General features: G+C 40.7%; 2 protein-coding genes across 2 annotated transcripts in view; one reads left to right on the top strand and one right to left on the bottom strand.

The window, feature by feature from the left end:
• Positions 1–317: 317 nt before the first annotated feature.
• Positions 318–2282, bottom strand: LOC126092312 (3-oxoacyl-[acyl-carrier-protein] synthase, mitochondrial). The gene is made up of 2 exons (XM_049907842.1): positions 1959–2282; positions 318–1879 (listed from the first exon to the last, which is right to left on the bottom strand). The coding sequence occupies exons 1-2, from the start codon at positions 1977–1979 to the stop codon at positions 563–565; spliced, it is 1338 nt and encodes a 445-aa protein (XP_049763799.1). The 5' UTR covers positions 1980–2282; the 3' UTR covers positions 318–562.
• Positions 2283–2560: 278 nt separating this feature from the next.
• LOC126092303 (deoxynucleotidyltransferase terminal-interacting protein 1) overlaps positions 2561–17265 on the top strand; it is a 93457-nt gene continuing 78752 nt past the window's right edge. Inside the window, exon 1 of the mRNA XM_049907830.1 lies at positions 2561–3098. Coding sequence (XP_049763787.1) covers positions 2877–3098 — 222 coding nt within the window. The 5' untranslated portion in view covers positions 2561–2876. The remainder of the gene's footprint in view (positions 3099–17265) is intronic.

Below are 17265 nucleotides of genomic sequence, written 5' to 3'. Positions count from 1 at the left end.
TCACATTCATGAGGACGACGGTTTAAAACCATGTCTGGCCATCCTGATTTAGGTTTTCCATGATTTGCCAAAATCACTTCAGGCAAGCGACATGATGGTTCCTTTGAAAGGGCACGGACGACTCCCTTCCCCATCCTTCCCTAATCCGATGGGACCGATGACCTTACTGTTTGCTCCCCTCACTGAATCAACCAACCATCTATAATTCAGAATGATCAAGGGACAAATAAATAACTAGTTCTTTTTTCCCCAGACTGCCTTATTTATAGGTGGATAACATGCTACAACTAAATGATTCAGCAGTATTATCTTTTGCTGGGAGTGTTTGATCTACACAGTGCTCAGATAAAGGAGTTTGTGGCAGATGTAGGACTATTTTATGGCAATATGTCACAAACATCTGATATTCAAATTGAGATCAGTCTTCAACTTCCTTCACAGGCTTGTTTGCAGTTTTCTTCACATGGAATGAAAATCTTTACTGAAACTTGTACAAATTGCATTTACTAAAAAGAAAAGTACAAAAAGTATGGCATGTTTTATTAGACCGAAACAAGAAAACCTAGCTCACATATTGTGAAAAACATAATGATACATTAGTTCCACCAAAACCAAATGCATTTTTTAAAGCAATCCTCTTCTGATGATTCCACTCTCTCTTAATGTTTGAAACAAAATGTACATTTTTGGCATCAATTGCATTTTCAATATTTATGCTTGGAGGTAAGAAGCCGGTCTTAATAGCCATAATGGTGAACACAGATTCTAGATTACCTGCAGCACCAAGCAAATGTCCATGAGCTCCTTTGGTTGAAGAAACAGCAACACTACCGTGTTTACCAAGCAGTCTGCTGATAGCCTTTGCTTCTATCTCATCACCAAGTGGAGTAGATGTAGCATGAGCATTGACATAACTTATTTCCTCTGGCTGTAGCCTAGCATCACATATTGCCCTTGACATTGCTAATGTCGCTCCCAGTCCATCTTCATTGGGTGCTGTTAGATGAGATGCATCTCCAGATAAACCATACCCTAACACTTCTGCATATATTTGAGCACCTCTTTGAATAGCATGGTCTAGTTCCTCTAAAATAATTACGGCTGATCCTTCACCCATCACAAAACCGTCACGGTTCTTGTCAAATGGTCTTGACGCTTTCAAAGGCTCATCATTAAATTTTGTACTAAGAGCTCTCAACCTACAAAATCCTGCAATTGAGAGTGGATTGACACTTGCTTCAGTGGCCCCACAAACCATAACTTTAGCATCACCATGCTGTATAAACCTATATGCATCGCCAATTGCATGAGCACCAGTTGCACAAGCTGTAGAAACAGCATGGTTAGGTCCTTTAAAGCCATATCTAATGCTTATCAGACCAGCTGCCATATTTACAAGAATTCTAGGAACAAAATATGGGCTTACACGATTATATCCCCTCTTTAGTGATTCATTTGTGCTACAAATATCTTCCATATCAACCATTCCCATTCCTATTGCAACACCCGTCTGCTGTTTCATTTCCTCTTCCTCTGGGAACCAATTTGCATCCTCTAGCGCTTCTTTTGCTGCTACCATTGCATACACTGTCGCTGGCGCCATTGTCCTTAGCTCCCTGTCAGCGAAATGAAGATTTATATTTAATTCACCATCACTGTTTCCTTTTTTCACCAGAGCTGCTATTTTACATGGAAGGGTTCCATATCTGTCGTCGGGGAGACGAACAATACCACATTCACCTGATAATATTCTGTTCCATGCATGCTTGGCCCCGCACCCCAATGGAGAAACGACTCCTATACCCGTTACGACAACACGACGTCTTTTCGTCGTTGAATACTGCTGAAAACTGACCATAGCCGAAGAGGTGACTTTTATCTGTAAAGAAATGTAAATATTCCTGGAGTATAACATTAAAAAATATATTTTGAAAGTTTGATATTCAATAGGTACTAACTCTCTGTATTCTCCACAACATTTTCTCAGTAACTCGGTTCTTCAATTTATATATGGCCTATATAACAACCCTGAAAGATTCTGTAACTAAGTTTATGTTATGCTTAAGTACTATTAACTTGTAATGTGAAAATCTCATTCTAAGAACTGTCAGTCACTGTATTAATTGCATATAGGACACCCAGACCAAATAAACTCAATGTATTCTACGTATGTCATATTATGTACAGGAAAACTGAATAAATGCGACAGATAAACATTGCAATCTTTTCGCGAAGACCACTTGCTCACAACGAACAGCTGTTTTTTTAGTTAGCTACTGTTGGTATACCATACGAGACTGTTTAGGCAAAGAAAATAAACGCCGTTTCGGAGACAATTCAACCGTAAAATTAAACGTATTATTGCGAAAATAAAGTGGAGAAATTAAAATAACTTCTTACTACAACATAAATGTAATATATTTCTCCATTTATTTTTTTCTGGGTAAATAATTGTTAGGGCATATTCAGGTTTGACAGACATATTTCATCTATTACGGGACGCGTGGTTAACTGTTGGCAGAACTGTAGTTGTTTCAAAATACACAACGTGAGAGAGAAACAAGCTTAAGTTTAAAGTTTCTGTTAAATATTCATGGAAATGATTTTTGTACATAGTCCACTGAGTATTTTGAATGTCAGATTAACTGCTTTCTACCAACTGCATTCGGAATCCAGCTGATATCATTTCCGTACTGTGACGGAAACAATTATCTTGTGCGTTAAATGGATGCTTTCTGTTTATATCCTGCCAAACTAGTCTCCTTCAAAGAATTTAACAGCTTCTTGTTTTAAAACTGTGAATAATTATTACTCTCAGTGACATTACCAGATTTATTTTAATACTAAGATAAACAAGTGTTGCTGGTTAGTAACACATGCCAAAAATGGTTGTACAGAGAGGATTAGCTTCTTGGCCATCAGAGCTAACAGAAGTCCAACGAGAAATTATACACTCTAACCATGAGTTACATTACGATTCAACGACTGCACTTGGCACCTCAGTTCAGTTAGAACAGACCACATTACCACCTCACAACTGTGTGTTACCAGAAGTTCCTGCCCAAGAGATCCCAAATGACGAGAATTTCGTGGAATGGGTAAGTTTTAAAGATCGCAAAGACATACGTAGCTTTCGATATTGATATTTTCTAGCGGCAAACTCTATGTCCATCACATCTAGGCATGCACCAGATCCCTTTTCAGGGGTGGAGTATAGCACTGCATCTAGACCAGAGGAAACAGAAAACCAACAGCAGAAACATTCTGTGCAAAGACACACACAGCATAGTTTGTACATCAGTTAACAGAAGCAAAAGAATTCAACAATAAATGGGCTTAGTTGTCCTGTAAGCTTACATTTTCATTTTCATTGTGTAACCATTTCTAAACAAGAAATGACTTTAACTCTGCTCTAAAAGTCATTTCTGTCTCCAACCTCTTTATGTTTGTTGGTAGTGCATTATAAAAAATGACACTAAAGTAGCTCATGTGTTTTTTGAACACAGGTTGTTCCAACTTGTCCCATATGGAGGGCCAAGAGTTGTGAGTATTACAGCTGTCGCAATTGGAGTTGGTATGCAGGTCATCGAGTCTAGCTCTTGTCATCAACACACATTTGCAGGGTAGAATAAGCAAACACAACTTTTTAAATAGGTGTTTGTGGTGAGCCCTAGGAGAGCTATGTGACAAGATGCGAATATCCCATTCCTGAATGTAAAAATTTTGATATTGGATTATTCTTCTTAACAGTATAGGCACTACAGTATCTTATTTATCTGCTGATAGTAGGTAGCGACTTTCAATTAAAATGCCCTCCCCTGTATAGTAATGTTATAATGTGTGTACGAGTACAGGTTGTGATGCAGAAATGATGGCATGGAAGTTTGGTCCTGCTCGTGTGTTGAAAGCCAAAGTAGTTAAGCCAGCCAGTCGCATAAAGTGGGAAATTCGGGCTCGAGTCCCAGTCCTGCAAAGATTTTCATTCCTTTATACAGGTGATGGTTGGTCATATTTTCAACTGTGAATACATTTCATTTAATTGGTTGTTAATTTTACCCCAGAAAACTATTCCATTAACTCTAAGGGACCAGAAGAAACCAAAATAAGCCATACAAAAAATTCTCAGAGCAAAACATTCAGAACAAAATCTGTGTGAAGAGTTCAGTTACATGGTCTTTCCAGTTTAAGTGTTAGTCAACATACATTTCTAAAAGTTTGGTGCATCACACCCTTTGTAACTCAACCCCCCACACCCCACCCCCCCAGTACCAGATGGAATCTTGATTTTGATTCATCTACCAAAATTGTAAATAGTTTGTTTTCTTCACATTAAGTATCAAGTCTGTTGGCATTGAACCATGAATGCAAGGACATACAGACTTGATCAGTTGTAGTGGGCAGAGATTACACTAGTGTCACCTGCAAACAACATGATCTTGGCCGCAGTTTCTGAGGTGTGTATGTCATTTATATAAGTAAGGAACCGAAGGGAGGCTAGCATACTACCCTGAGATTTTTCTACTTTCCTTGCATCAGATATTAATCTGATTTTATGATTAGCATGAGGTGGGAGAAGTTCCATCTGTGATCTGTTTTGGAAAGATGATTGAAACTACTTGTTTTCTATACTTATTATCCCCATTGCTTTCAAATAATCTAACAGAATATCATGAATAATTGTATCAAAAGCTTAAGAAAGATCTCAGTTAACTCCTACAACACTATTATTGTCATCCAAGTTTTCAACTATTTCTTGGGTGTAACCATTTATCACTATTATTGTCCTTGTACCTGTTGGTGTCATGCTGATTATTATTCAATAGGATATGGTCATCTAAGTACTTGGTGAGTCATTGTTTCACTAATCTCTCAGTTACTTTGGAGAGGAGTTGAAACGTGAAATAGATAGCTGTGAGATTTTCAGCTAAAATTAGTGTATATTGAAAGGATTGGCTAACGGAAAATGGAGGTAGAGTGTTTTTCCCAGTAGAAAAGAAACTAAAATCCACTGAGATAGAAATTGAAGCTGTATGTGAGATTTTTGGGCAAGACTCGGTATCAGGGATGTACATAAAATAGTTGTTGGATCCTTCTGTCGCCCACCAGTTTCATCTCCTGATGTAACAGAAAACTTAAGAGAAAACCTCAGTTCACTTGTACGTAAGTTCCCTAATCATACTGTAATGGTAGCTGGAAACTTTAGTCATCCAACAGTCAACTGGAAAAATTACAATATTGTTAGTGGTAGGCATGACAAGACATCCTGTGAAGCATTACTAAATTCCTTCTCTGAAACTACCTAGAACAGATAGTTCTAATGGCAACTAATAGACCTGACCTCTACGAAGAAGTCTGCATCGAAAGTGGTATTGGTAACCAGAACCTGGTTGTGTCAGCAATGATTACCAAAGTACAAAGAACACCTAAAACAAGTAGAAAGATATAAACTGATGGGGGAAAAAATTGCAACACCAAGAAAGAGTTGGCAGGCATGTTTCTACATCTGAAAGTTGATGTCTATTCAAATGTCGTGCCAGTTGCATAAGAGTGATGCTAGTAGCGCCACTATGAGAATCCAAATTGGGTTTGCTTAAAATACATGTTGTAATGGTCATCAACTTTAAGTTACCAATGAGATTGGACGTGGTGAGTTGGTTAGTCAAGAATGCCTTTAAGGTGACAAAAGACACCATTATCAGCACCTCACTGAGTTTGAATGAGATCATCTAATATGCCACTTGGCACTACTAAAAGGGAAGACCAATGTGTTCAGTATATGGCTCTGGTGCATCGTACTCCACCTGCAGCAGCAATTTGAGCAGCAGCTGGTGCCACAGTGAAACAACAGACTGTTAAAACTTGTCACCTCAAGGACATCTCTGAACCAAACACCCTGTAGTGTGCCTTCCACTGATACCAAACCACCGTAATCTGCGACTTCAGTGATGCCAAGCGAGAGCTCAGTGGAGGGAAGAGTGGATGTCTGTTGTGTTTTCTGATGAAAGCTGGTTTTGCCCCTGTGCCAGGATGGCCGACGGTTGGTTATAAGGTAGCCAGTTCAGAGCCTGCAACCAAACTGTGTATGTGTGCTAGACATGCTGGACCTACACCTAGAGTTGTGGTCTGGAATGCGATTTCGTATGACAGCAGGAGCACTCCCACTATTGTGGAAATTTGTATGTCAGTCAGGTGATTCAAACTGTTCTAAATCTACATCTGTACTCTGCAAAACACTGTAAATTGAATGGCAGAGTGTACATCCCATTGTACCACTTTTTTAAGGGTTTCTTCCCATTACATTCACATATGAAGAACAGGAAAAATAATTGTTTGAATGCCTCTGTTTGTGCTGTAATTATTCTAATCTTATCCATGTGATCCCTATGTGGGTGATGCATAGGGGATTGTAGTATATTGCAAGTGTCGTCATTTAAAACTGGTTTTTGAAGCTTTGTTAGTAGACATTCTCAGGATAGTTTGTGCCATCTTCAGGAATCTGCCAGTTCAGTATCTTTGTGACACTCTCCCATGGATCAAATATACTTGTGGCCATTCATACTGCCCTTCTCTGTATATGTTCAATATCCCCTGTTAGTCCTATTTGGTATGGGTGGCAAACACTTAAGCAGTATTCTAGAACCAGTTGCACAAGTTATTTGTAAGGAATCTCCTTTGTAAACTGATTGCACTTCCCCAGTATTCTACCAATAAACCGAAGTGTACCACCTGCTCTACCCGTTACTGAGCCTACGTGATCATTCCATTTCATATCCCTACAAAGTGTTACAGCCATGTATGTGTATGAGTTGGCCTATTCCAAAAGTGACTCATTGATATTAAATGTACAATTTTACATTTCCCATTTAGAGCAAGTTGCCGTCTTTGCACCAGTTTGAAATCTTATCAAGATCTGACTGAATATTTATGCAACTTCTTTCAGACAGTATATCATTATAGATATTTGCATCATGTGCAGAAGAGTCTGAAGTTACTAAAGCAACTATTAGTATTGTTTAATGTTGATGGATAGGTAAAAAAATCTACTCACCAAGCGGCAGCAGGGGAACACACACACACGAAAGGATTGTACTTTTACAAGCTTTCGGAACCAGTGACTCCTTTTTCTGGCACAAGAGTTGAAGGGGAAGGAGAAGGACTGGAGAGGTTTAGGGTTCTTTTCAGAAAAGTCACCCAGAACCTATGGTCCCAGATGGGATGAGAAGGAATTCTCCAATCCTTTTCCTTCACCCGTCTTCCTTCCCCTTCAACTCTTCTGCCAGAAGAAGGAGCCGCTGGCTTGGAAAGCTTGTAAAAGTTGAATCCTTTTGTGTGTGTGTTCCCCTGCCACTGCTTGATGAGTAGATTTTTTTATCTATCAATTTACAATATCTGTTGTGTCCTGCCTACTCATTGAGTATGGGGTGCCTAGGAAACTGCTTTCTCGGATCACTAGACAACAATACAAGCAGATCATATTAACAAATTTTTATTACAGTAAGATAAATGACAATACTTAACTTTGAGAATTTAAAATTGTGTGTCGCAAGCAAATGGCGACAGACAAATAAGAAGTCTCTTCAGTATAAACAATGCCTAATACGAGTGAAATTATATAGTTCCTAAGCCGCTGTTGTAGAGCTCGTAGAACGGTTAGTCTTCAACTGGGCTGTGACTAGGCAAAGCGCCATTTTTCTCTTTGCCTAGAGGCCGCTGCTGTCTCATAGTCATCATAGAAAGAGGTCGGTCCATGTACTATTGGCTGACATCCTCTTCACAGCCCTCTCTGCTTTACCATTCCTGACTGCCATGCCAGTGCTTGACTTGATACAAATACACAATCATACATTTGACAATAAGCTTAGATGTTGTACTGAGTCAAATGATTTTTGTAAACCAAGAAATACTGCATCTGCCTAATTATCTTAAGCCCAGCTTTCAGTAAGTCATGTGAAAAAAGTGCAAGTCTGTTTTCACATGATCAGTATTTTCAGAATCGATGCTAGCTGGCATGGAGGAGGTCATTCTTTCAAGATATCTCATTATGTTTGAGCTCTGAGTATGTTCTAAGATCTACGGCAAATAAATTTCAAGGACATTGGACAGTAGTTTTGTGGATCACTTGTACTACCCTTCTTCTAGGTGGGTGTAACCTGTGGTGTTTTCCAAAAACTGGCCTTTTTATGTTTTTTTATATGTACATAGAATATAGTTAGAAGAGGGGCTAACTCAGCTGCAAATTCAGTATAGAATCTGGCAGGGGGAGCTGCCACAGAGATACTGAGAAAACTGAACTGGCAGACTCTTGAAAATTGATGTAAACTATCCTGAGAAAGTCTACTAACAAAGTTTCAAGAACCAGCTTTAAATGATGACTCCAGGAATATACTACAACCTCCTGTGTATCACTCACATTGGGATCATGAGGACAAGATTAGAATAATTACAGCATGCACAGAGGCATTAAAACAATTGTTCTTCCTGTGCTCCATATGTGAATGGAATGGGGAGGAGCCCTAGTAACTGGTACAAAGGGATGTACCGTCTTCCATGCACTTCACATTGGTTTATAGCGTGTAGATATAGATGAATGAAATGGGTTGGTAATTTTGAACTGTATACCTGTTCCCAACCTTGAACAAAGGTATTACTTTAGGTATTTTTAATATATGGGGTACCACTCCCTCAGTGGTTGAGAAATTAACAGTTTGAACCAAGGGCTTTGCGATGTGTGAAGCAGTATGGATTATAAGTGACACTGATACATCATCTACACGCAGCTGACATTTTCCATTTGAGGCCTTTAATCACCTTTACTACTTCATGCTCACTAATTGGAACTGACCTCGTGCTTTGTGCTGGTGTTAAAAACCTAAGTTTTGGTTGATTTGTGAAATTTGAGCTAAGTGTTTGAGAAGCATTTGTGAAGTAATTATTTATGTAATTTGACTGATCATTTTTGACAGTATCTGTTGATTATCAGCATCATCTTGAAGAGTTTCCAGCCCCAGGCTGGATTTATATGGAAGATAAGCATTGCCATCTACTCCTGTTTTCCCACCAGCTTTCTGAGTTGAGTCTCGACCGGTCCTTACCTCCTCTTTCAAATACTCCTTCACACCTTTCAATCATCTATCCCTTGGTCTTCTGTTGGTCATTTCCTTTGCATCTCCATTTCATGTATCTGCTTGGGAATCCTCCTGTTTTCCATTCTATTTTCGCACCCATATCATCTTAGCCTTTTGCAGTACATCTCTTCCATTCTGCTTGTTGTCTCTTTTTCGACTCTCTTCTTTTCTATTGCTTCCCAGACCTTTCTTCTGTGGATGCTATCAAATGACTTTTTTTATATCGAGAGAGGTCATCATAAGGTATTTCACAAATTCACAGCGGTACTCCTGGAGCTGCCTGACTGCAAATATGAGGTCAACAGTTAACCTCCCAGGTCTGAAGCCATTCTGTTCCTCTCAGATTGTTCTTGACCCTTGTTTGACTTCTGCTCAACAGGAGCTTTTCGTATACCTTGATAGAGCTTTGTATCAGGGTGACACTCTGTAGTTTCTACAATCCCTCTTACTCCATCTCTTGAATACAGGGAAAATTAGTGCCCTCTTCCAATCTTCGGGAGTCGTCTTCTCATTCCACACCATTCTCATCACATGATACAGCCACTGTTTCCCAACCTCCTCTGTTATCTTCACCATTTTGACATTCACAGCATCCATACCTGTTGCAGTTCTTCCTTCCATCTTGTCCAGTGCCATTTCCATTTCTTTCCATGTCAGGTTCTTTTCCTCCCCAAAGTTTACTTCTACCTCCTTTAGTTTATTACTCTCATCTCCAAGTACGTTTGATTTAGTGAACAAAATATTCCTTCCACACTATCTTCATTGTCTGTTATTGACCTCGTCCCATTTTATCTATCATTGTTGCATCTTCCCTCAAACCCATTTTCTTACTTTGATGTTTCCATATTGTACTTTCTTTCTTCCTCTGCTGTCTTCCTCCATCATATTTGTCCTTTCTTCCATCCTCTTTTTTCTCGCCTCAGCCGCTATCTTATTTGCCTGTTTCTTCTTTTTCTTATGCTCCTCTCTTGCTAATTTGGTCCTTTCTTGGAACCGCAGTCTGAAGGTCTGGTTCCTTCTTCCCACCACCTCTTTGACTCTTTCATCCCATCATGTTTTTCTCTTCCACAGTTATCTGGCACTTTTCCTTCCGCATGCAGTTACTGTGGCTTCTACCATAGCACTTTTAAATTGCCCCTATTCCTCTTCATCTGTTTTTGGTTCATCCTTTGGTAACCTTTCCCTTATAATATCCTGGTATTCTTCCTTTATTTCCTTTTCCTTCAGTTACCATACTCTAATTTTCCTTTCTTGGTTGTCTGTCTTTTTCCATTCCTTCTGATTCTCATGCTCATCACTAGTAGCAGTGGTCACTATCCAATTACCTATCGGCATATTTTTTCATAAGTCTGTAAATATTTAATAACTTGGAGATATGTGGATCTTTTCATTTGAAAATTGAGCATTTTTAACGTCTTCCAGGAAATCTTAATGTGTGATGTAATCCAGGAACTAGGTTTAGTGATCCGACACGAATGGACTCTAGTCAGTCTCTTAGGGAAACACATTTCACAACTGGACATGGATATTGAAGACACAGCATCATAAGCATTGTTAGTACTTTACTGTGAAAGCACTTCTTACAAGGATTCATAACTTAGATTAACAACAACACTAGCACAGGTTTCCATGGAAAAATTTTTTCTGCAAGAAAGAAGTAAATTCTCATTTCTCACGGGTATAGCTGGAACTGTAAGTATGGGGGCATTCTGACTAGATAACCCTAAGCAGTATTAATAATTTCTATCTCTGTTGTGTTCACGTTTGGTAGTATGTTGTCTGAAATACTTTCTGTTCTATTTGTTGTTCTTGTGGGACTACATATAAGAGGAAATATGTTGGAGCTGTGCAGTACCATAAGAAACAGCTTCATTCTTAAAGTCTATATTGAAGTCCACACAGACAGTTACAGTGGATTTTTCAGTAAAGATAATGTCCAGCAGAGACTCCAATTGAATAGAGAAAGTGTCTGTTCCCACAAGGTGCTCTATAAACTGATATGATTATTATGTTACGCGGCTTCCCACGAATTGAACAGCAGCAGCTTCAAAATGATTTTCAATACTCAAAGCTTATTCAAAATGCTCTTCAATACTCAAAGCTTCTGCCACACACATCTTTGCATATTCCACATTACATTTAAGAATAATACAAACTCCACCACTTTTGCCATCATTCCTACAAAACTGAATACCAAATTTTAATGATTAATATTGACAAAACTTTGTTTAAAATCCTCGCACTAGTGCTCCCGAATACAAATTCAGCCAGTTTTGGCATCCTTAACAGCAATTTCAAGTTTGAAATATTTATTTCTTAGATTGTGGATATTATAGCTTAAAATATGAAAACAGTTAGAATAGAGACTGGTGACAGTTGTACTCACATTTTACCACGCCATAGCTGATGCTGTTTTGAGATGGGTTACCAAAAATTCTTGAGCACTAAGGATTTTCTGTGCTTTCGTATCTTGATGCATTGTAGTGCTCTCCATAGCAGCAGCTGAGACTGGGTCAACAGCTGTCAGTAAAGGGCCTTCTGAGGTTGTTGGTGTCTGATCTCTGACTGCCAGTGAGGTGTCCTCTCCTGGTGGTAAGGTGTCCTCTGCCGCCAATGGAGCAACCTCCACTGCTGCTGTAAAGTCTGCTGCTGGAGATGTCCCAGCTTCATCTGTAGGTCTGCTGTGAGTGATCTGACCTTAGTTGCAACAGTACTTGATTTCGGGAACCTCAGGAATTCTGCTGCCATAGGTTCTTTCCACATTTTGTTCTGATGGAAACCATGCCTGGTGAAGTCACCTCTAAAAGCACTATCAACATAAACAAAAGTTGCATGCACAGACACTCTGTAGATATTTTCTGGATTTTTGTTCATATACTTTATTGCACAGTTCACATATATTTGTTTTCCATTAGGTCATGCCCATGAAGTACACTCACGACAATTAAATTCCCTTCCGGAGTTTTTTGCGGTGTCCATAAGAGTAGACTTAGCACTTCTGCACTCTTTCTTATAGATGTCATTTGCACCCCCAATTAGCACACAGTCTCTGCCATGTTAACTAATTTGTCACAGCCTTTCAGTACTTCGGTTCGCTACTAGCACTGATACACCACTTCAAAGGTTATCAGCTCTCGGTTACATTTTGGCAGCTTAGGTGCACTAATACAAACCATTGCACTGCCTATTGAGGCTGACAAAAGTGTGACAGATTCATCTGAATCCAGGACTTGAAATGTATTGTTAGTCCTCGACATGACCTTTGGGTCACTATGCCCACTATGCCATAACCGAGATGATCTACTTGGCGTCAAGTGACTATTGTGCTGCACAGAGTCATATAACGTATGTGTAGGTATATAGTGAAAGACTCCCAGGATATCGTAAAATTAAAATTTATTAAAAACAAAAAATGAAACACCGATCAACTATAAGCATTGGTAAAGACATTAATTATGAATTTGCATTAAGGTGCAAACAAATAAAAAAATCATTCATTTTTTCCTTGTACATGATTTTGTTTTCTCACTCTCTCGTATGTTGAAGTTTCTGTTAAAGATGTGCGACCCGGAGTATGATGGGCTATGAGTGTTTTGTATCATATAAGTTTTGAAATTAGAGAAGATTTGATATCAGTATTCCATATCCTTTTATTGAAGTGGAACCAAGTAAGGAGGATTTTCTTATTTTTGGTGTCCTTGAAGTCAGCTGACTGCATCTACAGTTGAAATGCAAAAGAGGAAGTTTGATTAGCCAAAAATTGTACAAGCACAACATTTCTAATAATGCAATTGTAATATACTTTAAACTTTTGCTTTCCATTCATATATGTATTTTTTTTTTTTTATCATAACACATTTACTTTCACCTATGATGAACTTAACAGATTTTCAATTTCCCAAACATGCCTTTTGGCTGCTGAAAGTTCACAATGAGGAGCACTTTCCACAAATACTTCACCGTTTTCAAAACATTTGGCCATTGCTGTTTGTCTTGGGTTGCAGTAAGAGAAACCACAAAAACAAGTTTCAATTAATGCACTTGTGTTCACCTAACATCCAAGTACGTCCACACATTGAAAACAGGACATAGCGTGTTATAACAGAAATAAAGCTAGTAACTAATGTTCCAGTTCTTTAGTAATTTTAAGTTGCAACATAGCATTTATTAACAACATTTTGCATTAAATATTCATTGCCATTATTATTTTACTGCTTTGCAGTGGAGCATCAGTAAAAGTTACTTAGTGGTCTTACATTTTTCATAGTTTGTATGTGATGTATGGTATGTACATAATATACAACAAAATACTCATCCTAAACTTGTCTATTATCAAGTACAGATTTTCTGAACATACCTTGTAGGGTTAACTATAAACAAGAAAAATACATTAAATATAGTGCAAACGTAAACATCAGGAGACACTATAGGTCTATCTGGTGGGGGAGGAAGGTGGGGAGGGGAAGGGGAAACAGGGAGAGGAACAGGGAAGGGGAAGTATGGGTGGGTACGTTGGCAGAGGGTGGCACACAGTGAGGGTGGGGGACATGAATAGGGAAGGGGAGAGGGAGAGGGGGGGGGGTGAGAGTGGAAACTGCTGGGTACAGGGTGCGGGGATAGTAGGTTACTGTAGGTTGAGGCTGGGATAATTTTGGGAGCAGAGAACATGTAGGAATGATAACTCCCACCTGCACTCTTCAGAAAAGCTGGTGGTGGAGGAGAGGATCTAGATGGCACAGGTAATGGGTAGTGAAGGAGCCATTGAAATCACCATGTTATGATCAGCTGCATGTTGTGCCACAGGGTGGTCTTCTTTGCTCTTGGCCACAATTTGGCAGTGGCCATTCATCCTGGTGGACAGCTTGTAGGTAGCCATACCCACATAAAAAGCTGTGCAGTGATTGCAGCAGAGCTGGTATATGACATCACAGGTGGCACAGCCTCCAATGTGGTAGGATAAACCTGTAACAGGACTGGAACAGGAAGTGCTAGGTTGGTGGATTGGGCTGATCTTGCAGCTGGGTGCTTCACGGGGATATGATTCAGCTGTGGGGACATGAGAAACCTGTCACCACTTATTATCCATCAGGCCTTCTTTTATTTTGGAGATGCTCGCCAGCCACAAGCGTGTCTGTGTATGTGCGGATGGACATGTGTGTGTGTGCGAGCGTATACCTGTCCTTCCGCTCCCGGGATTGGAATGACTCCTTACCCTCTCCCTTAAAACCCAAATCCTTTCGTCTTTCCCTCTCCTTACCTCTTTCCTGATGAGGCAACCGTTGGTTGCGAAAGCTGGAATTTTGTGTGTATGTTTGTGTTTGTTTGTGTGTCTATCAACCTGCCAGCGCTTTTGTTTGGTAAGTCTCATCATCTAACCTTCGTAACCTCTTAGTTCATCCCTATGAAATCCCCAAACCACCTTCCCTACCCTCTGGCTCCTACCCTTGTAACCGCCCCCGGTGTAAAACCTGTCCCATGCACCCTCCCACCACCACCTATTCCAGTCCTGTAACCCGGAAGGTGTACACGATCAAAGGCAGAGCCACGTGTGAAAGCACCCACGTGATTTACCAACTGACCTGCCTACACTGTGAAGCTTTCTATGTGGGAATGACCAGCAACAAACTGTCCATTCACATGAATGGACACAGGCAGACAGTGTTTGTTGGTAATGAGGATCACCCTGTGGCTAAACATGCCTTGGTGCACGACCAGCACATCTTGGCACAGTGTTACACCGTCCGGGTTATCTGGATACTTCCCACTAACACCAACCTGTCAGAACTCCGGAGATGGGAACTTGCCCTTCAGCATATCCTCTCTTCTCGCTATCCGCCAGGCCTCAATCTCCGCTAATTTCTAATTTCAATTTGCCGCCGCTCATACCTCACCTGTCTTTCAACATCATCTTTGTCTCTGTACTTCTGCCCCGACTGACATCTCTGCCCAAACTCTTTGCCTTTACAAATGTCTGCTTGTGTCTGTGTATATGCGGATGGATGTGTGTGTGTGTGCGAGTGTATACCTGTCCTTTTTTCCCCCTAAGGTAAGTCTTTCCGCTCCCGGGATTGGAATGACTCCTTACCCTCTCCCTTAAAACCCAAATCCTTTTGTCTTTCCCTCTCCTTCCCTCTTTCCTGACGAGGCAACCATTGGTTGCGAAAGTCAGAATTTTGTGTGTATGTTTGTGTTTGTTTATGTGTCTATCGACCTGCCAGCGCTTTTGTTTGGTAAGTCTCATCATCTTTATATATATATATATATATATATATATATATATATATATATATATATATATAATAGAAGGAAACATTCCACAATTCCACAAAGGAAAAATATACTTAAAAACCTGCCAGCACTTTCATTTGGTAAGTCACATCATCTTTGTTTATATATATATATATATATATATATATATATATATATATATACCTAAAAACAAAGATGATGTGACTTACCAAATGAAAGTGCTGGCAGGTCGACAGACACACAAACGAACACAAACATACACACAAAATTCAAGCTTTCGCAACAAACTGTTGCCTCATCAGGAAAGAGGGAAGGAGAGGGAAAGACGAAAGGATGTGGGTTTTAAGGGAGAGGGTAAGGAGTCATTCCAGTCCCGGGAGCGGAAAGACTTACCTTATGGGGAAAAAAGGACGGGTATACACTCGCACACACACACATATCCATCCACACATATACAGACACAAGCAGACATATTTAAAGACAAAGAGTTTGGGCAGAGATGTCAGTCGAGGCAGAAGTGCAGAGGCAAAGATGTTGTTGAATGACAGGTGAGGTATGAGTGGCGGCAACTTGAAATTAGCGGAGATTGAGGCCTGGTGGATAACGGGAAGAGAGGATATATTGAAGAGCAAGTTCCCATCTCCGGAGTTCGGATAGGTTGGTGTTAGTAGGAAGTATCCAGATAACCCGGACGGTGTAACACTGCGCCAAGATGTGCTGGTCGTGCACCAAGGCATGTTTAGCCACAGGGTGATCCTCATTACCAACAAACACTGTCTGCCTGTGTCCATTCATGCGAATGGACAGTTTGTTGCTGGTCATTCCCACATAGAATGCATCACAGTGTAGGCAGGTCAGTTGGTAGATCACGTGGGTGCTTTCACACGTGGCTCTGCCTTTGATTGTGTACACCTTCCGGGTTACAGGACTGGAGTAGGTGGTGGTGGGAGGGTGCATGGGACAGGTTTTACACCGGGGGCGGTTACAAGGGTAGGAGCCAGAGGGTAGGGAAGGTGGTTTGGGGATTTCATAGGGATGTACTAAGAGGTTACGAAGGTTAGGTGGATGGCGGAAAGACACTCTTGGTGGAGTGGGGAGGATTTCATGAAGGATGGATCTCATTTCAGGGCAGGACTTGAGGAAGTCGTATCCCTGCTGGAGAGCCACATTCAGAATCTGATCCAGTCCCGGAAAGTATCCTGTCACAAGTGGGGCACTTTTGTGGTTCTTCTGTGGGAGGTTCTGGGTTTGAGAGGATGAGGAAGTGGCTCTGTTTATTTGCTTCTGTACCAGGTTGGGAGGGTAGTTGCGGGATGTGAAAGCTGTTGTCAGGTTGTTGGTGTAATGCTTCAGGGATTCCGGACTGGAGCAGATTCGTTTGCCACGAAGACCTAGGCTGTAGGGAAGGGACCGTTTGATGTGGAATGGGTGGCAGCTGTCGTAATGGAGGTACTGTTGCTTGTTGGTAAAGATGATGAGACCCACCAAACAAAAGCGCTGGCAGGCTGATGGACACACAAACATACACACAAAATTCAAGCTTTCGCAACAAACAGCCGCCCCACCAGGAAAGAGGGAAGGAGAGGGAAAGACGAAAGGATGTGGGCCCCAAGGGAGAGGGCAAGGAGCCACTCCAATCCCGGGAGCGGAAAGACCCACCGTAAGGGGAAAAAAGGACAGGCATACACTCGCGCGCGCGCGCACACACACACACACACACACACACACACATACACACACACAAGCAGACATTTGTAAAGGCAAAGAGTTTGGGCAGAGATGTCAGTCGAGGCGGAAGTAAAGAGGCAAAGATGTTGTTGAAAGACAGGTGAGGTATGAGTGGCGGCAACTTGAAATTAGCGGAGGTTGAGGCCTGGCGGATAACGAGAAG

The sequence above is a fragment of the Schistocerca cancellata genome, chromosome 1, assembly GCF_023864275.1.
Source record: "Schistocerca cancellata isolate TAMUIC-IGC-003103 chromosome 1, iqSchCanc2.1, whole genome shotgun sequence".
In the NCBI taxonomy this organism is placed as follows: domain Eukaryota; kingdom Metazoa; phylum Arthropoda; class Insecta; order Orthoptera; family Acrididae; genus Schistocerca; species Schistocerca cancellata.
Note: the sequence above shows the minus strand (reverse complement) of the source record. Positions and strands in the feature narration are given on the sequence as shown.